This window comes from Rana temporaria, chromosome 4, assembly GCF_905171775.1.
Source record: "Rana temporaria chromosome 4, aRanTem1.1, whole genome shotgun sequence".
In the NCBI taxonomy this organism is placed as follows: domain Eukaryota; kingdom Metazoa; phylum Chordata; class Amphibia; order Anura; family Ranidae; genus Rana; species Rana temporaria.
This window is the reverse complement of record NC_053492.1, coordinates 403,601,539-403,623,334: the sequence shown is the minus strand read 5'-3', so window position 1 is coordinate 403,623,334 and position 21,796 is coordinate 403,601,539. Positions and strand designations below refer to the sequence as shown.

The following is a 21,796-nucleotide window of genomic DNA, read 5'->3' as shown; positions in this document are numbered from 1 at the left end:
CCTAAATCGAGAAAAGTCAGCTTTCCTGCCCACAAGGCAGTTGGAATATCTCGGCATGAGATTAGACACAGAACAACAAAGAGTGTTTCTACCTCTGAGGAAGGTCAAAGCCATCAAGGAATTAATCCTACTGGTTCTAAGCAAGAAGGAACCGACTATTCGCCTATGTATGAGGTTACTAGGCAAGATGGTGGCCACATTCGAGGCGGTACCATACGCCCAGAGCCACACTCGCATCCTGCAGGCAGCCATCCTGTCAGCATGGAGCAGAAGGCCACAGGCCTTGGATATCCCGTTGCCGCTCTCATCAAGAGTCCGACAAAGTCTGTGTTGGTGGTTAGACCCTCAGAATCTACTGAAGGGGAAGTCTTTCAGCCCAGTGGCTTGGAAGATAGTGACCACAGACGCCAGCCTGACGGGCTGGGGAGCAATTTTGGATGGTTGCACTCGCCAAAGTACTTGGGCAACGCCAGAGAAGCAGTTGCCCATCAACATCTTGGAGCTCAGAGCTGCTCGACTAGCCCTCAGGGCTTGGACGTCAAAATTGCAGGGGTTCCCGGTGAGAATTCAATCAGACAATGCCACGGCCGTGGCATACATAAATCACCAAGGGGGAACCAGGAGTCAAGCCGCTCAGAGAGAGGTGAGCTTGATTCTCCTATGGGCAGAGGCTCATGTGCCCTGCATATCGGCAATATTCATTCCAGGAGTGGACAACTTTCAGGCGGACTTCTTAAGCCGCCAGACTCTATTGCCGGGGGAATGGTCTCTGCATCCACAAACCTTTCAAGCACTCTGCCAAAGATGGGGAATGCCGGACGTGGATATCATGGCATCGAGACTCAACAAGAAGCTAGACAGGTTCATGTCCCGCTCAAGGGATCCGATGGCCTGCGGAACCGATGCGTTGGTTTGCCCTTGGCATCAGTTCAAACTTCTTTATGCGTTTCCCCCGCTCCAGTTACTACCCCGCCTGCTGCGCAGGATCCGGGTGGAGCACATACCAGTCATCCTGGTAGCTCCAGCATGGCCCAGAAGGGCATGGTACTCACTAATCTTAAGGATGGTAGTGGGAGACCCTTGGACTCTTCCTCTACGGCCAGACCTGCTATCGCAAGGTCCGATCCTCCACCCTGCCTTACGGCATCTAAATTTGACGGCCTGGAAGCTGAATCCCTGATTCTCAGGGGTAGAGGTCTGTCTCAGAAAGTAATCTACCCTAATCAGAGCCAGGAAACCGGTCTCTAGGGTGATTTATTACAGGGTCTGGAAGGCCTATGTAGGCTGGTGTGAGTCCAAGCGATGGCTTTCTCGCAAATTCACCATTGATAGAGTTTTAAGTTTTCTCCAGATAGGAGTGGATAAAGGATTGGCATTAAGCACAATCAAAGGACAGATTTCTGCTCTGTCAGTGTGGTTTCAGCGGCCGCTGGCCACCCACTCGCTGGTTAAGACCTTCCTTCAAGGGGTCTTACGTATTAAACCTCCAGTTAAATCCCCGCTTTGCCCGTGGGATTTAAACCTTGTTCTGTCAAGTTTACAGAAACAACCGTTTGAGCCGTTGGCTGAAATTCCTTTGGTTTTACTGACAAGGAAGTTAGTATTTTTGGTCGCCATAGTTTCCGCAAGAAGAGTATCGGAACTGGCGGCCTTATCCTGTAAGGAACCATATCTTATTTTTCACAAGGACAGGGTCGTTCTCCGCCCTCATCCTTCCTTCCTACCGAAGGTTGTATCCAGTTTTCATTTGAACCAGGATTTGGTATTACCATCCTTCTTCCCTAAACCTACTTCCAGAAAGGAAGGGTTGCTGCATACCTTGGATATCGTCAGGGCCATGAAGGCCTATCTTAAAGCTACAAAGAAGATCCGGAAAACAGATGTGCTGTTCATATTACCGGATGGGCCCAAGAAGGGGCAGGCAGCTGCAAAGTCCACCATTTCTAGGTGGATTAAGCAATTAATCACTCAGGCCTACGGCTTGAAAGGGTTGCCTCCTCCAGTATCATTAAAGGCTCATTCTACTAGGGCCATGGGCGCCTCCTGGGCAGCACACCACCAGATCTCTATGGCTCAAGTTTGCAAGGCGGCAACCTGGTCTTCTGTCCACACGTTTACAAAATTCTACCAGTTGGACGTAAGAAGGAGGTCTGATACAGCCTTTGGGCAGGCAGTGCTGCAGGCTGCAGTTTGAGACCCTCGGATTCCGGGGGCTCCTCTTTTTTGAGTTAAATTTAAAATTTAAGATTATTTTTCTCAACTAAGTTGGATTTATTATGATTTGAGTATTTCTCTAAATTAAATCCTTTTGTCTTGGAGATGTTCTCCCTCCCCTCATTGTGAGCATTGCTTTGGGACATCCCATATAGTAATGAATATGCCGCTCTGTGTCCCGTGATGTACGATAAAGAAAAAGGGATTTTTAATACAGCTTACCTGTAAAATCCTTTTCTTGGAGTACATCACGGGACACAGAGCTCCCACCCCTCTTTTTTGGGGACCATTTTGGGAGGCATACTGCTTGCTACAAAACTGAGGTACTCCTCCTATGGGAGGGGGTTATATAGGGAGGGGCATTTCCTGTTTGAAGATTGCCAGTGTCAACACCTGAAGGTACTCCATATAACCCATATAGTAATGAATATGCCGCTCTGTGTCCCGTGATGTACTCCAAGAAAAGGATTTTACAGGTAAGCTGTATTAAAAATCCCTTTTTTTTTCAAAACATGTTGGGCTTTCATTTGGTGGTAAATGGTAATGATATCTCCTGATTTTTTTTTCTTTTTTTTCCAAGTTTAGCTGTGTATTTCTTGCTACTTCTATAATCTACCACCAAAGAACAACCCAAAATAAATCATCCTGCTCCTGACGTTTGCAGTGATGCCACATATGTCGGGAGGGGCATTTCCTGTTTGAGATTGCTGGGGGGGAAGGGCGGGTCAGTGGCTTAAGGAAGGGGCGGCCCTTCCTTGTTTGTTTGTTCCATATAGCTCATTCAATACTTTGGAACTGGGGAGGAAAGACCAGAACGGCAAGCACGGGGCGCCGAGGACACACAGTGGCCAGAAAGAATATTGCAGTCTTCAGAAAGACTGTTTTCAAGCCTAGGAATAGGCTGTTTCTTTTCCATCTCATAGTTTTTCTTGCAATACTACTCAGGGGGACAGAATGTTTTTTCTTTCCTAGATTTGAAAAAAAAAAAAAGTGTCATCTAGGGGAGAGGAAGCATTTTTTATCCCCCAAACAGGTGTTTGGGCATTTAACTATTTATAAGTCCCAGGTACCAATAAGTAGCAGGTGTACCTCGGTATTGTACCATGGCATCAAAAAACAAGGGTACAAGAGGTGGGGATTCCCCCAGAGAGTCTGAGGTCTCGGACAAAGCTATGCCGCTGCTTTCCCCACAGGGAGCCTTGGGGCCATCGGGATCTGGGGCTGGAGCTGACGCGAGTCAGTCCAACCCTAAGATGGTCACGGAGAAGGTATTACTCACCTCTTTAAAAGAGATGCAGAAAAGCATGGGAAAAATGATAGCCGCAGCTATGCGGGGCAGTAAGCGGAATAGATCTCCGTCGCCCGAGCGCGGACCCTCAGAGGAGGAGGTCCTTTCCTCAGGGGAATTGGACGACCTCTTGGACAAGGACCAAGTAGGTTCAGGGATCGAGGATCCGGATACAGAGGAGTCTGGGGCAGTCTCCCTGAGGGAGAGCTGGTGGATTCAAGGATTGTCGGACTTGGTCCATAAGGCATTCAACTTGCCAGTACCAGATCTCCAGGTATCGACGGTTTCAGCTTTGGGCTCACTGAGGGCGCCTCAAAGCAATGCTGTGTTTCCGATCCATCCTCTATTAGAGGGAGTTTTGTTCCAAGATTGGAACAAGCCAGATAAGATCTTCTTACCACCTAAAAGATTCTCTGTCCTATATCCTATGGAAGATAAATTTTCCAAAAGATGGGCTACTCCTGCAGTGGACGCAGCCATCTCATGTGTTAACAAATCGTTAACATGCCCTGTAGAAAACGTACAGGTGTTCAAGGATCCAGTTGATAAGCGCTTGGAAGCACTACTTAAGAACTCCTTCACTGCTGCAGGGGCAGTAGTACAGCCAGCTGTGGCCGCGATTGGGGTTGCTCAAGCATTATCGGATCAATTTAAGCAGATGCTTAAACTTATTCCTGCTCAGCAGGCAGAAGAATTTTCGGATGTCCCTAAGGCCATATGTTTTACGGTAGACGCAATCAAGGATTCTATCCAGCAAGCGTCACGTTTATCGTTATCCCTTATCCATATGAGAAGACTCTTATGGTTAAAAAGCTGGGAGGCTGAGCCCCCATGCAAGAAGCTCCTGGTAGGGTTCCCCTTCCATGGAGGACGACTCTTCGGAGAAGACCTAGATAAATACATTCAGACCATTTCAAACGGCAAGAGTACTCTCTTGCCAACTAAGAAGAAGGTTCAGGGGCCTGCGTTTAAACGACAGTATTCCCCTGGGCAGGGGCCCTCTAATACTAAGCAGTATCGACGGCCTCCTGCAAAAGCAAGCTTCGGCTTCAACAGCAGATCACAAGGACAGGCTGTTAGAGGCAAAAGGCAGTGGTTTCGCAAACCAGCAAAACCAGCCCCCAAGCCAACCTTATGAAGGGGCGCCCCCACCCACGAAGGTGGGGGGAAGGCTGCGACTCTTTTCAGAGATTTGGGAAGCCAGCATTCCCGACGAGTGGGTACGGTCTTCCGTGGCCACAGGCTACAAACTAGATTTCCTAAGGTTTCCTCCTCCTCATTTCCAGGAGTCGAGGATTCCAAACGATCCGGAGAAGGGACCCGCATTAAGATCGGCATTAGATCATCTACTTTCCCAGGAAGTAATAGTAGAGGTACCAGTCCTGGAACAGGGGCTAGGTTTCTACTCCAACCTATTCATCATCCCGAAGTCCAATGGAGATGTCAGGCCAATTTTGGACCTAAAGATGGTAAATACATACCTAAAGATCCGCTCATTTCGGATGGAATCCGTGCGGTCAGCAGCTACCACACTCCAAAAGGACGACTTCATGGCGTCCATAGACATAAAGGATGCCTACCTTCATCTTCCAATTTATCAGCCACATCAAAAATATCTACGCTTCATGGTGGCTTCGCGTCACTTCCAATTCGTGGCGCTTCCCTTCGGGTTGGCTACGGCCCCCCGGGTGTTCACGAAGGTCCTAGCTCCAATCCTAGCCAAACTAAGGATCCAAGGGGTCACGATCCTAGCATACCTGGACGACCTCCTAGTCATAGATCACTCGTCTCCTGGCTTGGAGCGAGCAGTGGCCCTCACGGTCCAATACCTCGAGAGGTTCGGCTGGGTCCTAAATCGAGAAAAGTCAGCTTTCCTGCCCACAAGGCAGTTGGAATATCTCGGCATGAGATTAGACACAGAACAACAAAGAGTGTTTCTACCTCTGAGGAAGGTCAAAGCCATCAAGGAATTAATCCTACTGGTTCTAAGCAAGAAGGAACCGACTATTCGCCTATGTATGAGGTTACTAGGCAAGATGGTGGCCACATTCGAGGCGGTACCATACGCCCAGAGCCACACTCGCATCCTGCAGGCAGCCATCCTGTCAGCATGGAGCAGAAGGCCACAGGCCTTGGATATCCCGTTGCCGCTCTCATCAAGAGTCCGACAAAGTCTGTGTTGGTGGTTAGACCCTCAGAATCTACTGAAGGGGAAGTCTTTCAGCCCAGTGGCTTGGAAGATAGTGACCACAGACGCCAGCCTGACGGGCTGGGGAGCAATTTTGGATGGTTGCACTCGCCAAAGTACTTGGGCAACGCCAGAGAAGCAGTTGCCCATCAACATCTTGGAGCTCAGAGCTGCTCGACTAGCCCTCAGGGCTTGGACGTCAAAATTGCAGGGGTTCCCGGTGAGAATTCAATCAGACAATGCCACGGCCGTGGCATACATAAATCACCAAGGGGGAACCAGGAGTCAAGCCGCTCAGAGAGAGGTGAGCTTGATTCTCCTATGGGCAGAGGCTCATGTGCCCTGCATATCGGCAATATTCATTCCAGGAGTGGACAACTTTCAGGCGGACTTCTTAAGCCGCCAGACTCTATTGCCGGGGGAATGGTCTCTGCATCCACAAACCTTTCAAGCACTCTGCCAAAGATGGGGAATGCCGGACGTGGATATCATGGCATCGAGACTCAACAAGAAGCTAGACAGGTTCATGTCCCGCTCAAGGGATCCGATGGCCTGCGGAACCGATGCGTTGGTTTGCCCTTGGCATCAGTTCAAACTTCTTTATGCGTTTCCCCCGCTCCAGTTACTACCCCGCCTGCTGCGCAGGATCCGGGTGGAGCACATACCAGTCATCCTGGTAGCTCCAGCATGGCCCAGAAGGGCATGGTACTCACTAATCTTAAGGATGGTAGTGGGAGACCCTTGGACTCTTCCTCTACGGCCAGACCTGCTATCGCAAGGTCCGATCCTCCACCCTGCCTTACGGCATCTAAATTTGACGGCCTGGAAGCTGAATCCCTGATTCTCAGGGGTAGAGGTCTGTCTCAGAAAGTAATCTACCCTAATCAGAGCCAGGAAACCGGTCTCTAGGGTGATTTATTACAGGGTCTGGAAGGCCTATGTAGGCTGGTGTGAGTCCAAGCGATGGCTTTCTCGCAAATTCACCATTGATAGAGTTTTAAGTTTTCTCCAGATAGGAGTGGATAAAGGATTGGCATTAAGCACAATCAAAGGACAGATTTCTGCTCTGTCAGTGTGGTTTCAGCGGCCGCTGGCCACCCACTCGCTGGTTAAGACCTTCCTTCAAGGGGTCTTACGTATTAAACCTCCAGTTAAATCCCCGCTTTGCCCGTGGGATTTAAACCTTGTTCTGTCAAGTTTACAGAAACAACCGTTTGAGCCGTTGGCTGAAATTCCTTTGGTTTTACTGACAAGGAAGTTAGTATTTTTGGTCGCCATAGTTTCCGCAAGAAGAGTATCGGAACTGGCGGCCTTATCCTGTAAGGAACCATATCTTATTTTTCACAAGGACAGGGTCGTTCTCCGCCCTCATCCTTCCTTCCTACCGAAGGTTGTATCCAGTTTTCATTTGAACCAGGATTTGGTATTACCATCCTTCTTCCCTAAACCTACTTCCAGAAAGGAAGGGTTGCTGCATACCTTGGATATCGTCAGGGCCATGAAGGCCTATCTTAAAGCTACAAAGAAGATCCGGAAAACAGATGTGCTGTTCATATTACCGGATGGGCCCAAGAAGGGGCAGGCAGCTGCAAAGTCCACCATTTCTAGGTGGATTAAGCAATTAATCACTCAGGCCTACGGCTTGAAAGGGTTGCCTCCTCCAGTATCATTAAAGGCTCATTCTACTAGGGCCATGGGCGCCTCCTGGGCAGCACACCACCAGATCTCTATGGCTCAAGTTTGCAAGGCGGCAACCTGGTCTTCTGTCCACACGTTTACAAAATTCTACCAGTTGGACGTAAGAAGGAGGTCTGATACAGCCTTTGGGCAGGCAGTGCTGCAGGCTGCAGTTTGAGACCCTCGGATTCCGGGGGCTCCTCTTTTTTGAGTTAAATTTAAAATTTAAGATTATTTTTCTCAACTAAGTTGGATTTATTATGATTTGAGTATTTCTCTAAATTAAATCCTTTTGTCTTGGAGATGTTCTCCCTCCCCTCATTGTGAGCATTGCTTTGGGACATCCCATATAGTAATGAATATGCCGCTCTGTGTCCCGTGATGTACGATAAAGAAAAAGGGATTTTTAATACAGCTTACCTGTAAAATCCTTTTCTTGGAGTACATCACGGGACACAGAGCTCCCACCCCTCTTTTTTGGGGACCATTTTGGGAGGCATACTGCTTGCTACAAAACTGAGGTACTCCTCCTATGGGAGGGGGTTATATAGGGAGGGGCATTTCCTGTTTGAAGATTGCCAGTGTCAACACCTGAAGGTACTCCATATAACCCATATAGTAATGAATATGCCGCTCTGTGTCCCGTGATGTACTCCAAGAAAAGGATTTTACAGGTAAGCTGTATTAAAAATCCCTTTTTTTTTCAAAACATGTTGGGCTTTCATTTGGTGGTAAATGGTAATGATATCTCCTGATTTTTTTTTCTTTTTTTTCCAAGTTTAGCTGTGTATTTCTTGCTACTTCTATAATCTACCACCAAAGAACAACCCAAAATAAATCATCCTGCTCCTGACGTTTGCAGTGATGCCACATATGTATATGTTGGTTGTTGTTTGTACCTGTAGTACAGCCCAGTGCGCATTTTGCTTTTTTTTTTAATCCTGCCTAAAACACACTGAGACCCGGTTCACACTGGGGCGACTCGTCATGCGACACAGCCGCCTGACAAGTCGCGTCCCATTGTAGTGAATGGAACCGTTCTAATAGGAGCGATGCAAGTCGCTACGACTTAGAAAAAGGTTTCCTGTACTACTTTGGGGGCGATTCGGGGCGACTTGCATTGACTTTAATACTGAAGTCATTTTGCAAGTTGCCTCTCAAGACGCCTTGAGATCGCCTTGCCGAGTCGCCCCCAAAGTCATGTCGCCTGTGTGTGAACCGGCTCTAACATTAAGTGACACTGATTCTAATTAAAAAAAACCTGCCCAAAAAAAAGTACTGACCCTGAACTTTGACCCAAACACTAACCCTGGTACTGACCTAGATCAAACCTTGACCTAGGTATTTTTTTTTTTTCTTTTTGTATTTTGTTTTTACAAAGTGTTTTTTTATTTTTTTTTTGAGAGAGAGAACACACAGGGGCATGCTTCACAGTGACTGGTCACTATAGTAGCCAATTGGAGGCTATCATAGCGATCAGGTGACCTGGAATTGAGAGTCCTGGGGCCTGATTGTTAGTACAGGCCTGGGGGTCTCAGTGAGACCCCGGTCTTTGTGCTGGGAGCACTAATATGTGGCTAACTGAAAAAAGCAGAGTCCAGTGGGGCCGCATATTTGCGTATGCTCGGCGCCAAGTGGTTAAATACCTTATGACTTTAGTTGCATACATTGGAACAGGTGCCAATAAATGGGTTTTGTATTGCCATGACAAGTTGCATCAGTGTGAACAGAGTCTTAATGACTTTAAGGCACACTTCTGTAATGTGTTGCAGCCTTCTAATTACAGGGTAAAGAATGGTCATAGTGCATGTGTGTAGCATAATAATCTAGGTCAGAGAAAATCAGTAATTTCTATGCCCTCTGTCATTTTCAGCTACAGTTTATTGCACAGCTTTAGTAAATGAATGAAACATCATGGCAAGTTACTGTAGACTACTGTAGAGAGATTTAATCTTGCCAATATACTTGGCCATGACAATGCTCTCGTTGTCTTGACAAGTCATTCTCTGTATGTTGCTGTTTTTTTCTGTACAATGATTTCTATCTCTCTCTTCTAATGCATTTCTAGATTGGAAGGTCAACAGAAAGCCCTATTGATTTTGTGGTAACTGACACAGTTCCAGGAAGCCAGAGCAACTCCGATACACAGTCTGTACAAAGCACCATCTCCAGATTCGCATGCAGAATTATTTGTGAACGAAATCCTCCATTTACTGCCAGAATATACGCTGCAGGCTTCGACTCTTCCAAGAATATTTTCCTTGGGGTAAACCATTTATTTTCATTTTTTGAAGATTATTATCCCCAGTCAGTTGAGAACTTTCCAATTTTTGGGGTGCCCTATTCTCTTTCAGTCAGTTACATTTGGAAGAATTTAAAGGTTGCCGTGTTTCTTAATAAACCTAATGCTATGAAGGTGCAAGGTGGGGAGTATAGATGATCATGGTACCTATGTTTTATGTATTGGACTATACGGAAGTCATGATAAAGCATTGTGTTTTGTCCTATGCGTTTCCATATTGTGGCACTAATAGTTGGTATGTATGAGTTGGTTCAGAACATCACCTTAACTGAAGTCCTACAATCATAATCTACAAATAGGCAGAGCTTACGAGTAAGTTCATGGCTCATCAGGCAAAAGAGTGGTGCTTCATTTTGTGTTTCTTAAAACTACTTTACAGTTAGCCAAAAATAAGAAATGTCTTATAATTTTCAGCCAGAATAAGCAACAATATCACATCTCTGGTACTTTCTAACTATTATAAGGGGGATATTATTGGTCAGACAGAGAAAGCCATGATCGCCATTGTTTGTTCTGTAGGTAAGCTGACACCCTTGCAGTCTTCCTGCATCTCGCTGTTCTTCCCTTTTCTCCAAATAAATAAAACTTATGGCATTACCTCTCTACAGGGCGCCTAGAAGTACAGTATTATGTACTGTAGATGATGATATATTTAGCGTCTTTGCAGTTTTACGTTGAAGATTACACAGTTTTTAGATGCAGCTGTTCACAGATTGGGGAACCTCTGCCCATCTTTACTTCTGAGACCCTGACTCTCGAAGATGCTCTTTTTTTATACCCAGTCATGTTACTGACCTTTTGTCAATCAACCTAAATTGGTTGCAAAATGTTTTTCCAGCTTTTCCTTGTTGGTACCACTTACTTTCAAGCTTTTTGTTGCCCTATGCCAATTTTTTTTTTTTTAGATGTGATGCTGTCATCAATTTCAAAATTACCATATTTTTTTCTTGTAATAGTACATTTTCTCAGTTTAAGCATTTTTTTTTTTTTTTTTTTTTTTTTTTTTTTTTTTATATATTGTGAATATAATATCGGTTTATGAGATTTGCAAATCATTGCATTCTGTTTTATCTTTACAGAGTGTCCCAACTATTTTTAAACTCGGGTTGTACCTATACATACCTGCAGCAGCCTCCCTGGCATTGGTACAGGTATAACGCGCAGCACTTGGGCCTCTTTTACATGGAGCTAGCTGCAGACTAGCGTGGAATTGCATTGCCAGCAGTAGCTGCCCTGTGGTTAGGGAATCGGGAGCCAATGTATACCGCCTCTTGCATGCCTACTTGCATAAGGATTTCACATCGAAAATCCCTCTGTGCCGCACTGAAACGTGCCAATTGGATGTGATTGCATTGCAGTCCTATCTACAGTACCTTGAAAAAGTATTTATACCCCTTGAAATATTACACATTTTGTCATGTTACAACCAAAAATGTAAATGTATTTTATTTGGATTTTATGTAACGGACCAACACAAAGTGGCACATAATTGTGAAGTGGAAGAAAAATTATAAATGTTTTTCAAATAAATATCTGAAAAGTGTGGCATGCAGTTGTATATAGTCCCCTTTACTCTGATACCCCTGACTAAAATCTAGTAGAACTAATTGCCTTCAGAAATCGCCTAATTTAGTAAATAAAGTCCATCTGTGTGTAATTTTAATATCAGTATAAATACAGCTGTTCTGTGAAGCCCTCAGTTTTTTTTTATTAATTTTAGTGAACAAGCCACATTATAAAGGCCAAGGAGAACACACCAGACAGATCAGGGATAAAGTTATGGAGAAGTTTAAAGCAGGGTTATGTTTAAAAAAAAAATATCCCAAACTTTGAACTTCTCACAGAGCACTGTTCAATCCATCATCCAAAAATGGGAAAGAGTATGGCACAACTGCAAACCTACCAAGACGTGGCCGTCCACCTAAACTGACAGGCTGGGCAAGGAAAGTATTAATCAGAGAAGCAGCCAAGAGGCCCATGCTAACTCTGGAGGAGCTGCAGAGATCCACAGCTCAGGTGGGAGAATCTGTCCACAGGACAACTATTAGTCGTGCAAATCTGGTCTTCATGGAGGAGTGGCAACAAGAAAGCCATTGTTCAAAGAAAGCCATAAGAAGTCCCATTTGCAGTTTGCGAGAAGCTATTTGGAGGACCCAGCAAACATGTGGAAGGAAGGTGCTGTGGTCAGATGAGACCAAAATAAAACATTTTGGCCTACAAGCAAAACACTATGTGGCAGAAAACCAACACTGCCCATCACCCTGAACACACCCCCATCCCCACCGTGAAACATGGCGGTGGCAATATCATGTTGTGGGGATGCTTTTCTTCAGCAGGGACAAGGAAGCTGGTTGATGGGAAGATGAATGGAGCCAAATACAGGGCAATCTTAGAAAACAATATATTAGTCTGCAAAACACTGACTGGAGCAGGGTTTACCTTCCAGTAGGACAACGACCCTAAACATACAGCCAAAAATACAATGGAATGGGTTAGATCAAAACATATTCATGTGTTAGAATGGCCCAGTCAAAGGTCAGACCTAAATCCAATTGAGAATCTGTCACAAGACTTGTAAATTGCTGTTAAGATGCTCTCCATCTAATCTGACAGAGCTTGAGCTATTTTGCTAAGAATGGGCAAAAATTTCACTCCTATAGATGTGCAAAGCTGGTAGAGACATCCCCAAAAAGACTGTAGCTGTAATTGCAGCGAAAGGTGGTTCTACAAAGTATTGAGCTGAATACAAATGCATGCCACACTTTTCAGATATTGGTAAAAAAAAAAAAAAATTAAATCATTTATCATTTTCCTTTCACAATTATGTGCCACTTTGTGTTGGTCAATCACATAAATTAAAAAAAAATTAAAAAAAATCATTTTGGGTTGTAACGTGACAAAATGTGGAAAATTTCAAAGGTTACGAATACTTTTTCAAGGCACCGCACCCTCTAAGATGTGGTGGCAGGCGGTATCTCCTGCTGAATGCAACAAGCCTCCTCCTCTTTGTTTTGTTTTTTATATGGGCCTGTTTGGAAACCATTGTCTAGTTTCGGGAGGTTACTGAGGGGAGTTTAAAATGCATCTCAGCGGCAGAGTTTTTCAGGCTGACAGTGCCCATATTAAAGAAGCCTTGGCGGTACCAGCACATACATTGCCCTGGCTGAATCTCAAGCAATGTATGCAAAACTATTGTAGGGCCAAGACTTGATCACCTCCTGTGCACTCTGGTTGGCTAGTAAGGCTGCCAATCATAGGGATGGGCCAAGAGAGATGGAAGAAGACAAGGCTTAGCTGCAAATTCCAAAACCAGTCAGAAGTGTCAAGAGATTTTCCTGTTGGATCAGCCTGGCATTCGACCAAGCCTGGGTTTGGGAGCTACTGCATGTACACTGCCATCTCTAAAACTGATCAAAAATGAGGGCAAGCACTTTTCCTTTCCTATCTACCTCCATTACAGTGTTTCTTCAAGTATGCAGCAGAAGGGATGGCCGACAGCAAAAAAAATCTGGATTGCATTTCAGTTGTCTTTATAACAAGGAGAGTAGGTAAAAGTGTAGCTACTGTATTGACACCTATATTTAAAATATTCAGATTTTTTTTCCTCATTTAAAGAAGTGTTCTTCCTTAATTTTTGTTAAAGCTTGTGATGTTCTATAAACCGTGTGTGATTGTTCCTGGCTTCTTTCCTTGTAATAGGAAAAGGCTGCCAAATGGAAGACGATAGATGGGCAGATGGATGGGTTAACGACAAATGGAGTCCTTGTTATGCATCCACGCAACGGATTCACAGAGGACTCTAAGCCAGGGGTGTGGAGAGAGATATCCGTATGTGGGAATGTGTTTAGCCTAAGAGAGACCCGCTCGGCTCAGCAGAGAGGAAAGATGGTATGTGCCACCAAGCAGCCTTTCTTCTGTCAGTTTAACCGCTAAGGGATAGTTTTTTCTTAAGATTTTCCTTCTGAGAATCTGCTTTATTGAGACTGTAAAATGCAATGTTTATTTGATTAGATGACTTTCTAATTTAAAGTCAGTTTTCTCATGCTTTAAATTTTATTTATAGCACTTTTCAAGTGAATTTCATCTCGTCAAGCTTAGAACATACTGTTCCTCCATGGAAAAATATTAATGTTCGATGATGATTCATCTTAACATATTTAGCTTTATATAACGGGGCTGCTCTGTGACAGATTGAGTCGCAAAGGGCTGGCATGTGAAGTCAGCTTCAACCACTGTGGAGCGATTCGTGTAATATTTCAGTTTTTTAAGTTTTTGACCTGTTTTGATCTCGAGTTTAATATAATAGATTTTAGGTGGGTTTAGCAGGCTTTTCATAGTGCTTCTAGTTTGGACTGCAGCGTTCTCTCACCAAATTTTGAAGAGCTTGCTACTCATATTTTAGAGTGTGGTCAAGAAAGAAATTGACCAGAGGGTTTGACCTGAATTTTAAAGAGGTTGTAAACCTCAAAAAAAAAAACTGCAAGACAAAGGCATAAATGTATGCATTGCATACTAGCTCATTATGAAATACCTTAGAACGATGCCCTGCACTGGCACACCATTTACATGCTTTCCCAGAGTTACTTCCGGGTTTGCGGACTCTGGTGCTGTGATTGGCCGGAGCCGCAATAAGGTCACTCCCAAAGCAGGGGCTCTGAAGAAATGGCACAAGTGGATCGTTACTTCAGTGAACCGATGATGGCAGATATATTAAATATCTCCTAAATGGTCTAAGTTTAGGAGATATTTACAGTACCTACAGGTAAGACTTACTATAGGTATACCTGTAGGTACAATTAAAAAGGAAGACTTCACTTCCTCTTTAAAGCAACATTAAACCTTTGTTTTTGTTTGTTTTTTAAATAGCAAACACGTTATACTTGCCTGCTCTGTGCAATAGTTTTGCACAGAGAAGCCCCAGTCCTTTTCTGGGGTCCCCCATCGGTGCTCCAGGCCACTCCTCTTCGGCGAGTGCCCTCATAGAAAGTGGCTTTCCATGGCGCACCCGTGCGTGCTCTCTCCCGTGCTGCCGTCTGTCTATTGACCACTCCCTCGTCACAGAATTTGACAGTAGAGGGAGCCAATGGCAAGCACCGCTATTGATCTACCCAATGAGAAGGGAAACAATGGCGAGAGCCCCTGCTCTTCTACACATTGCTGGGTCGGGCTCAGGTACGAATAAGGTGGGGCTGGGGGGCTCCTGCAGAACAAAACGTTTTTTTACCTTGTATAAATTATAAAGTGACTAAAGTGCTGATATAATTTATCAAAAAAATGAAATAAAAACCCATATACATGTGTGCCAAAAAAATAGATAGTCAAATGATAAAAGCTGCAACTAAAATAATTGTTACAATCACTGTGACAAATATAGTAAAAAAATTGTACAGTTGCGCTAAAATCAACCTATTTACTATCAATAACACCTGTGACAAGGTATTAAAAAGTCACGTGTCAAGTGACGTAACGCGTATCTCTAGACCATGGGTGCTCAACCTGTGGCTCTCCAGCTGTTGCGGAACTACAATTCCCATGAGGCATTGCAAGCCACTGACAGGTACAAGCATGTCTCCCAAAGGCTGAGGCATTATGGGAATTGTAGTTTTGCAACAGCTGGAGAGCCACAGGTTGAGCACCCATGCTCTAGACTAAGGCTGGCCATATATGGAGCAAATGTATTTTCTGCAACCACAGGTTGCAGTAAAAAAAGAATTGCACAGTTCCCCCATCAACACAGACAGTGTTTACAAGAATCCCTCCTGCCGAGCAATGGTCTTCAATCACTGTTGCTCAGGAGAAGACAGTGATTATTGCTAGCGGCTATAGCAGCCACTTGCGATAATAGCAACTAAATCTGGCAGGCTGGTTGTATCCAAGTTGATCAACTTGCCACATTCAGTCTGACCATTAATGATTCAAACAGTCTATGGCCGGCCTAAACATTTTTGTTTTGGGCAGAGTAGGGAATAGTTCAAATCCTTTTTTTTATTCAGTCTTTTTTGGGGAGATTTTGCTCCACTTCCTGTTACACATGTTTTGGGAATAATGGTGTGCCAGGAAATACTTTCTGGCACATTTGTAACCAGAGTGGGTGTCGCCATTAGAGGATTTTCCCACACCTTGCCGTGACTCATAAAATTTGGGATTTTCAATGACTTTCTGGTGGTCACAAAGACACATGGGGGAGGGAATTCAATAAAGCTGCCGTGCCACTTTCCTGGCATTTATCCCTCTTATTAATGTATTGCACCAAATTCATGAAACATTTGCGACACTTTTGGTTCTGACAGCGAATTGTGTACCAATATCATATAGTTCTAAAATGCGCCACATTACATTAGAGCTGCACAATTAATCGTCAAGAATGTTATCGTGATCTTTTTCCCATTGCGATTCTTGACACAAGGTTTGACAATCTTTGGCATGAAAATTATTTTCTCTCTGCACTTTGGTATGCAAAGAATTTCCTCTCTGCTCTCAGCCAAAAGTCAAAGTCTGGGCAATCTGCCAAGTCTGGGCAGCCTGCCAAGTTTTGAAAACATTCTTTATCAGTGGAAAGTTAAGTCTAAATATTGTATCGCATGAAAGGAATAAACTTCTGTATGTAAATTAGGAACGTTTAACCACTTAAACACCAAACCTTTTTCTGACAGCTCTTTTCAAGTTAAAATCATTATTTTTTTGCGAGAAAATTACTTGGAACCCCAAACATTATGTAATTTTTTAGTAAAGACCCTAGAGAATAAAATTGGGGTTGTTGCAATATTTTACGTTGCACTGTATTTGCGCAGCAGTCTTTTTAAATGCAATTTTTTTGGAAAAAAATACTTTAATGAATTAAAAAAAAAAATAGCCAGTAAAGTTAGCCCATTTTTTTTTTTTTTTTTGTATAAATGTAAAAGATTTTATACGCCGTGAGTATCGTGAGAGAATAGTGATCTTCATTCTAAGCAAAAAAATAGTGATTCTCATTTTGGCCAGAATCGTGCAGGTCTACTTTACATTGTGTCTTATTGAATGTGCCAAATGTAAAAATTTTGCTAATTAAGACTACCGCTTGGCATGCAGAGAGATTTTGCAGAAATGTCTCTCTTGTGCACTCTAAAAGTGGTGCAGCATGAGCCAAATTCTAATACAAGTTCTAGACAGGTATATGAATTTGGCGCATTCTTCACCACTTTTAGAATGCATGAGAGAGACTTTAGCAAAATCTGTCTTCGCCGGTGTTTTATGAAGTTCAGGTATAGAGAGATTGAATCACCCCAGCAGGTACACCCAAATAACCTTACAAGGTCCTTATTTTTCCATTCTTCCTGTCTAAAATTTAAGAAATTATTTGACTAAAGATTTATAAATGGGTTACTTTTATAGAGTAGTCAAGGTGGGGTAGGAGTTAGGAGTAGAAACATTTACCATTTTCCTGATACCTCTTTATTCATCTGGAAGGCCGTGGACCAACCACTTCCTCCTTCCAGTCCTCTTACAGCTAATTTTCAGCTACCTACACATTACTGCAAAAATGCCCCTGCAGATGTCTGAGAAACACTTTCACTACATAGGTAGTTCATAAAACAGATGCTTAAAGGTTGTGTTTTGAACATGAATGACTGGAATATTTGTTTTAACAGGTGGAAAATGAAAGCAATGAGCTTCAAGATGGTTCCCTTATTGATCTTTGTGGAGCTACTTTGTTATGGCGTACCGCTGAAGGTCTATCCAGAACTCCAACCGTAAAACACTTGGAAGCACTGAGACAGGAGATCAATGCAGCACGACCTCAGTGTCCTGTTGGTTTTAATACACTGGCTTTTCCTAGTATGAAGAGGAAGGATGTTGTCGATGAGAAACAGCCTTGGGTATACCTGACCTGCGGCCATGTGCACGGCTTCCATAACTGGGGAAACAAAGAAGAGCGGGATGGAAAGGACCGGGAGTGTCCAATGTGTCGCTCTGTGGGGCCCTATGTTCCACTATGGCTGGGTTGTGAAGCTGGATTTTATGTGGATGCAGGCCCTCCTACTCATGCCTTTAGCCCTTGTGGACATGTGTGCTCAGAAAAAACAACTGCCTATTGGTCTCAGATCCCACTTCCACATGGTACTCATACTTTCCACGCAGCCTGCCCATTCTGTGCACACCAGCTTGCAGGAGAACAAGGGTATATCAGACTTATTTTCCAAGGACCTCTAGACTAACGCCTCTCTTTTGGTGCTTGCATTGAGCGCATAAGCTAGGAAAGGTTTGGTTTGCTTCCCGCTGGCCGGTCTTCTCAAAGTGGTCAAGACCTATTGGCAAAGTTTGCATAATACAGAACTAAAAGCTACGGGAGCTCCGAACGTTGTGAAACACAAGACGCAGCGATAAAACTTTTCTGCTTGCAAGCAGATGTTTCAAAACGGGATTATGCAGATTTGATTTAAATGCCTTCATTAATATTTCTGAATGACCCACCTCAGTATTAAATTATTTTGGAAAACTGGGGAGTATAGTCGGCTCAAACTACATTAGTTTACAATTCAACACGCATCGTAAAAAATAGCATACAACAGTTTTATATTTATCTTTAGTATGGAAAACGCCAATGACTTCAAAGCATTGTCCTATAAAATGACTCATGTACTTTGGATGCTTAAAGTAGCCGGGACAATATCAGAAAATACCAATATGGACAATCTTTCCTTATCCCTGTTTGTTTTCATTATTCGATCATGGGATTAGACCATTTTATCACTGAATCATGTAACAGCTAGGAGATCATAAGTGGGGTCTGAGGGGTCTGTAAATATTTGGTTTCAATCATTTTGTCCTTGGTTGGTCTTAACAGGCACTCATAATTGTTTGCATACATTTCAGGGTTTTATTTATGTTATTTTTAATTCATAATTGTATTTCTGAAATAATACTGCTTGTGACATGATCTATTTATCCTTTTCTTGAGCCATTTCTTGGGTTTCATTAAATCGCAAAAAAAATGTTCGAGCAGGTAAGATTAGAATGTTTTGTACAAATGTATTTTTCTCGGGGACGTTGCATATTTTTACTGGAGCCTACATCCATTGTGATAAACTGTAAATTTCATGTTCCAGAAAAAGTTTGTAGTTTTTTATTTTTTTTTTTGTTTTTGTTTTTTTTCTTGTTTGTTTTTTTTTATTCTACTTTTTCCTTTGCATGTTTTATGATTGTAGCATTAGCTTTAACACAGCTTGTCCTCGGCTGGTTAGGTGAAATACCCATTTAATGGGTGGGTGGAGTGTTTTGTGGCTTTTTTAACGGAGAAATACACAAGCAACCTTTCTTTCTCAAGTTTCTCTTTGCACACACTCAGGAAAACTAACTACAAAAATAGCTAAAATACTAGTTCTAATTATTAGCTAATCGTTTTCTAAAAGCAAAACTGAACCCCTATGTGAAGAGTTCAGGTCACGTAATCACACACTGACTTGACTAAATGCATAGTGTTTTAAAGTGTACCTGTCACAGTCTGTAGCCTGAACATGCTAAGTAAGGCTTGCATTAATGCTTTAGGAATCTAAAACAAGACTATCCATTTCTAAAGAATAGATTTGTTGGGTTGATATTTTGAACTGCATGTTAAAAAAAGGATGTGGTGGTGTTTTTTTTTTTTGTTTTGTTTTTTTGTTTTTTTTTTCCCGAAGGTAAATATTAAATCGCAAGAAAAAACACATTTACCCCTATTTCCTGGAATGGGACAGCTGCTAATATGCGGTCAATAAAGGGAAACACAGAAAACTGTGTATGCTCTACCCCATCTCTATAAGTCCACAGCTTCATTCTACCTTTGCTGAAGATCCGTTTGTAAGCTCTTTAATGTACCTTCACATTTGATGCAGCTTTCTAGCAACCCCCAATATAAGCTTTAAAAATTGTGTAGAAATCTACTTTACCTTCAGAAGTCTGTCCATGAAGTCTGCATGGATACGATGATATCATCCCTCCTTTTCTGATTGGCTGGCTTAATTTTTTTAAACTGCTTGAAAGCCAGCATTTTAACGTCATATGAAAAACCACTTTTCAGTTATTGCAGAAATTCCATGGCCTGTGAACTTCAAGCAGACTTTGTAACTCCTCTATAGAAACTAGAAAAAGACATTATAAAAAGGCAAATATTTATGTGCACCAATGTTTATGGCAGGCAAATACAATGGGGAAAAAAAATTGAGGGTTAGATCCCTTTTTCAAACTCAATAGGTCATATTGCTACCAGATATTTTATCGGTGCAACCTGTTTAATTCTTTAAAGTGGAACTTTATGAAAAAATAAAATGGGCCAACAGGCAGGATTTTTAATGCTAAACAGACATGCTGTGTCTCTTCTGCATTAAAGTTATTTACCTGCCTGTCCAACCTGTACAGTGCAGCAAACCCGGGATGACTGAACTCCCACGGACATGCGGGAATGACGACATGGTCCGGCCAATGAAAGTGGCAGGCGGTTGATACCTGGAAGCCAGCTACCCAAAGATGTCAGCTGCTAGCGTGGAGCTCCAGGACGCAGCATCGCAGGAGTGTCACTTTAATTTGATTCCTTAGCAAGAAGTATGTGATGCAACATAATGCCCTCTATTTCCTTTATCTGAATTCTTCCACAGGTTATAACCGTAAGTCTCTTTCTACAAGCAATATTTGTTTGGAAGTTTATTGCTCCTTTGTAGTGGAATTTTTGACGTTCACACCTCACAGAATAACTAGGGTTCACGTTTTACATTATCAATTCACATAAGCTTTTTGAATTAAAAAGTATTTTTTGTTGGACATGATTTACAAAAAAAAAGGTACTGCTGCTACACTCCCTCATTACTTTTTTTTCTTTTTTTCCCTCAATTCTTTATCACAAGGCAACACTACAATCGTCTCATAACGCAGTAATATCAAATCATATATTCTGAAACTAGCACAAAAAATAAGACTGCAGTAGCAGAGCCAATAATACAAGGCAGGTAAATTAAACAGCTATGTAATATTACAAGCGCGCACAAACAAACAAAATTGTTAAACCCATCAACTTTGTTTGATAACTTGGGGCCAGATTCGGGTACATTTACATTGCTCCGCGGCAGCGTAACATATCTGATTTACGTTACACCGCTGCAGGTTTACAGCGTAAGTGCCTGATTCACAAAGCTCTTACCTGTAAACTTGCGGCGGTGTAACGTAAATCCGATCGGCGCAAGCCCGCCTAATTCAAATGGGGTGGGCACCATTTAAATTGGGCGCGTTCCCGCGCCGAACATACTGCGCATGCTCCGTCGGGAAAATTACCCAACGTGCATTGCGCTAAATGACGTCGCACGGACGTCATTGGTTTGACGTTAACGTAAATGGCGTCCAGCGCCATTCACGGACGACTTGCGCAAACGACGTGATTTTTAAAATTTCGACGCAGGAACGACGGCCATACTTAACATTGCTTAGACCACCTAGGAGGCAGCCCTAACTTTACGACGTGTATCGCTACGGAAACTACGTAAATTTAGATCGACTGGCATCGCGGACGTTCGTGAATCGCCGTAACTAGTCATTTGCATATTCTACGTTGACCGCAATGGCCTCGCCACCTAGCGGCCGGCCTAGAATTGCATCCTAAGATCCGATGGTGTAAGTCAATTACACCTGTCGGATCTTAGGGCTATCTATGCGTAACTGATTCTATGAATCAGCCGCATAGTTAGGACGGGCGGATCACAGAGATACGACGGCGTATCAGGAGATACGCCGTCGTATCTCTTTTGTGAATTTGGCCCTTTGTTATTGGTTTTAGACAATTTTAAAGGAGATTGAAAGGGGGGGCAAAGTGGGTGGAGAAAAGGAGGAATTGAAAATGGGGGGGGGGGGGGGGGGAGAGCAGCTCAACTCCTCCGCCAAAAATATGGATGGGTTTTAATATACTAGTGAGGCGTACCAGGCAGAGTAGATAAGCTCGTGCCAGTAGAGCCACCTTTTCAGGAACTTCTCCCTCGAGTCCATCTCGGTTGCAACCAAGTACTTTTTTGGTTGAACTAGAAATCATGGGTGCTCAACCTGTGGCTCTCCAGCTGTTGCGGAACTACAAGTCCCATCATGCCTCTGCCTTCGAGAGTCATGCTTGTAACTGTCAGCGGCTTCCAAT

The 21,796-nt window shown here is 43.3% G+C and overlaps 1 protein-coding gene across 2 annotated transcripts in view; it reads left to right on the top strand.

Annotated features, from left to right (window-relative positions):
* Positions 1-19,137, top strand: part of PELI1 (pellino E3 ubiquitin protein ligase 1) — a 107,856-nt gene extending 88,719 nt beyond the window's left edge. For both annotated transcript variants that reach the window (XM_040351228.1, XM_040351229.1), the window contains exons 5-7: positions 9,436-9,633; positions 13,369-13,557; positions 17,298-19,137. In XM_040351228.1, coding sequence (XP_040207162.1) covers positions 9,436-9,633; positions 13,369-13,557; positions 17,298-17,864 — 954 coding nt within the window. In that variant the 3' untranslated portion in view covers positions 17,865-19,137. The remainder of the gene's footprint in view (positions 1-9,435; positions 9,634-13,368; positions 13,558-17,297) is intronic.
* The last annotated feature ends 2,659 nt before the right edge of the window (positions 19,138-21,796 follow it).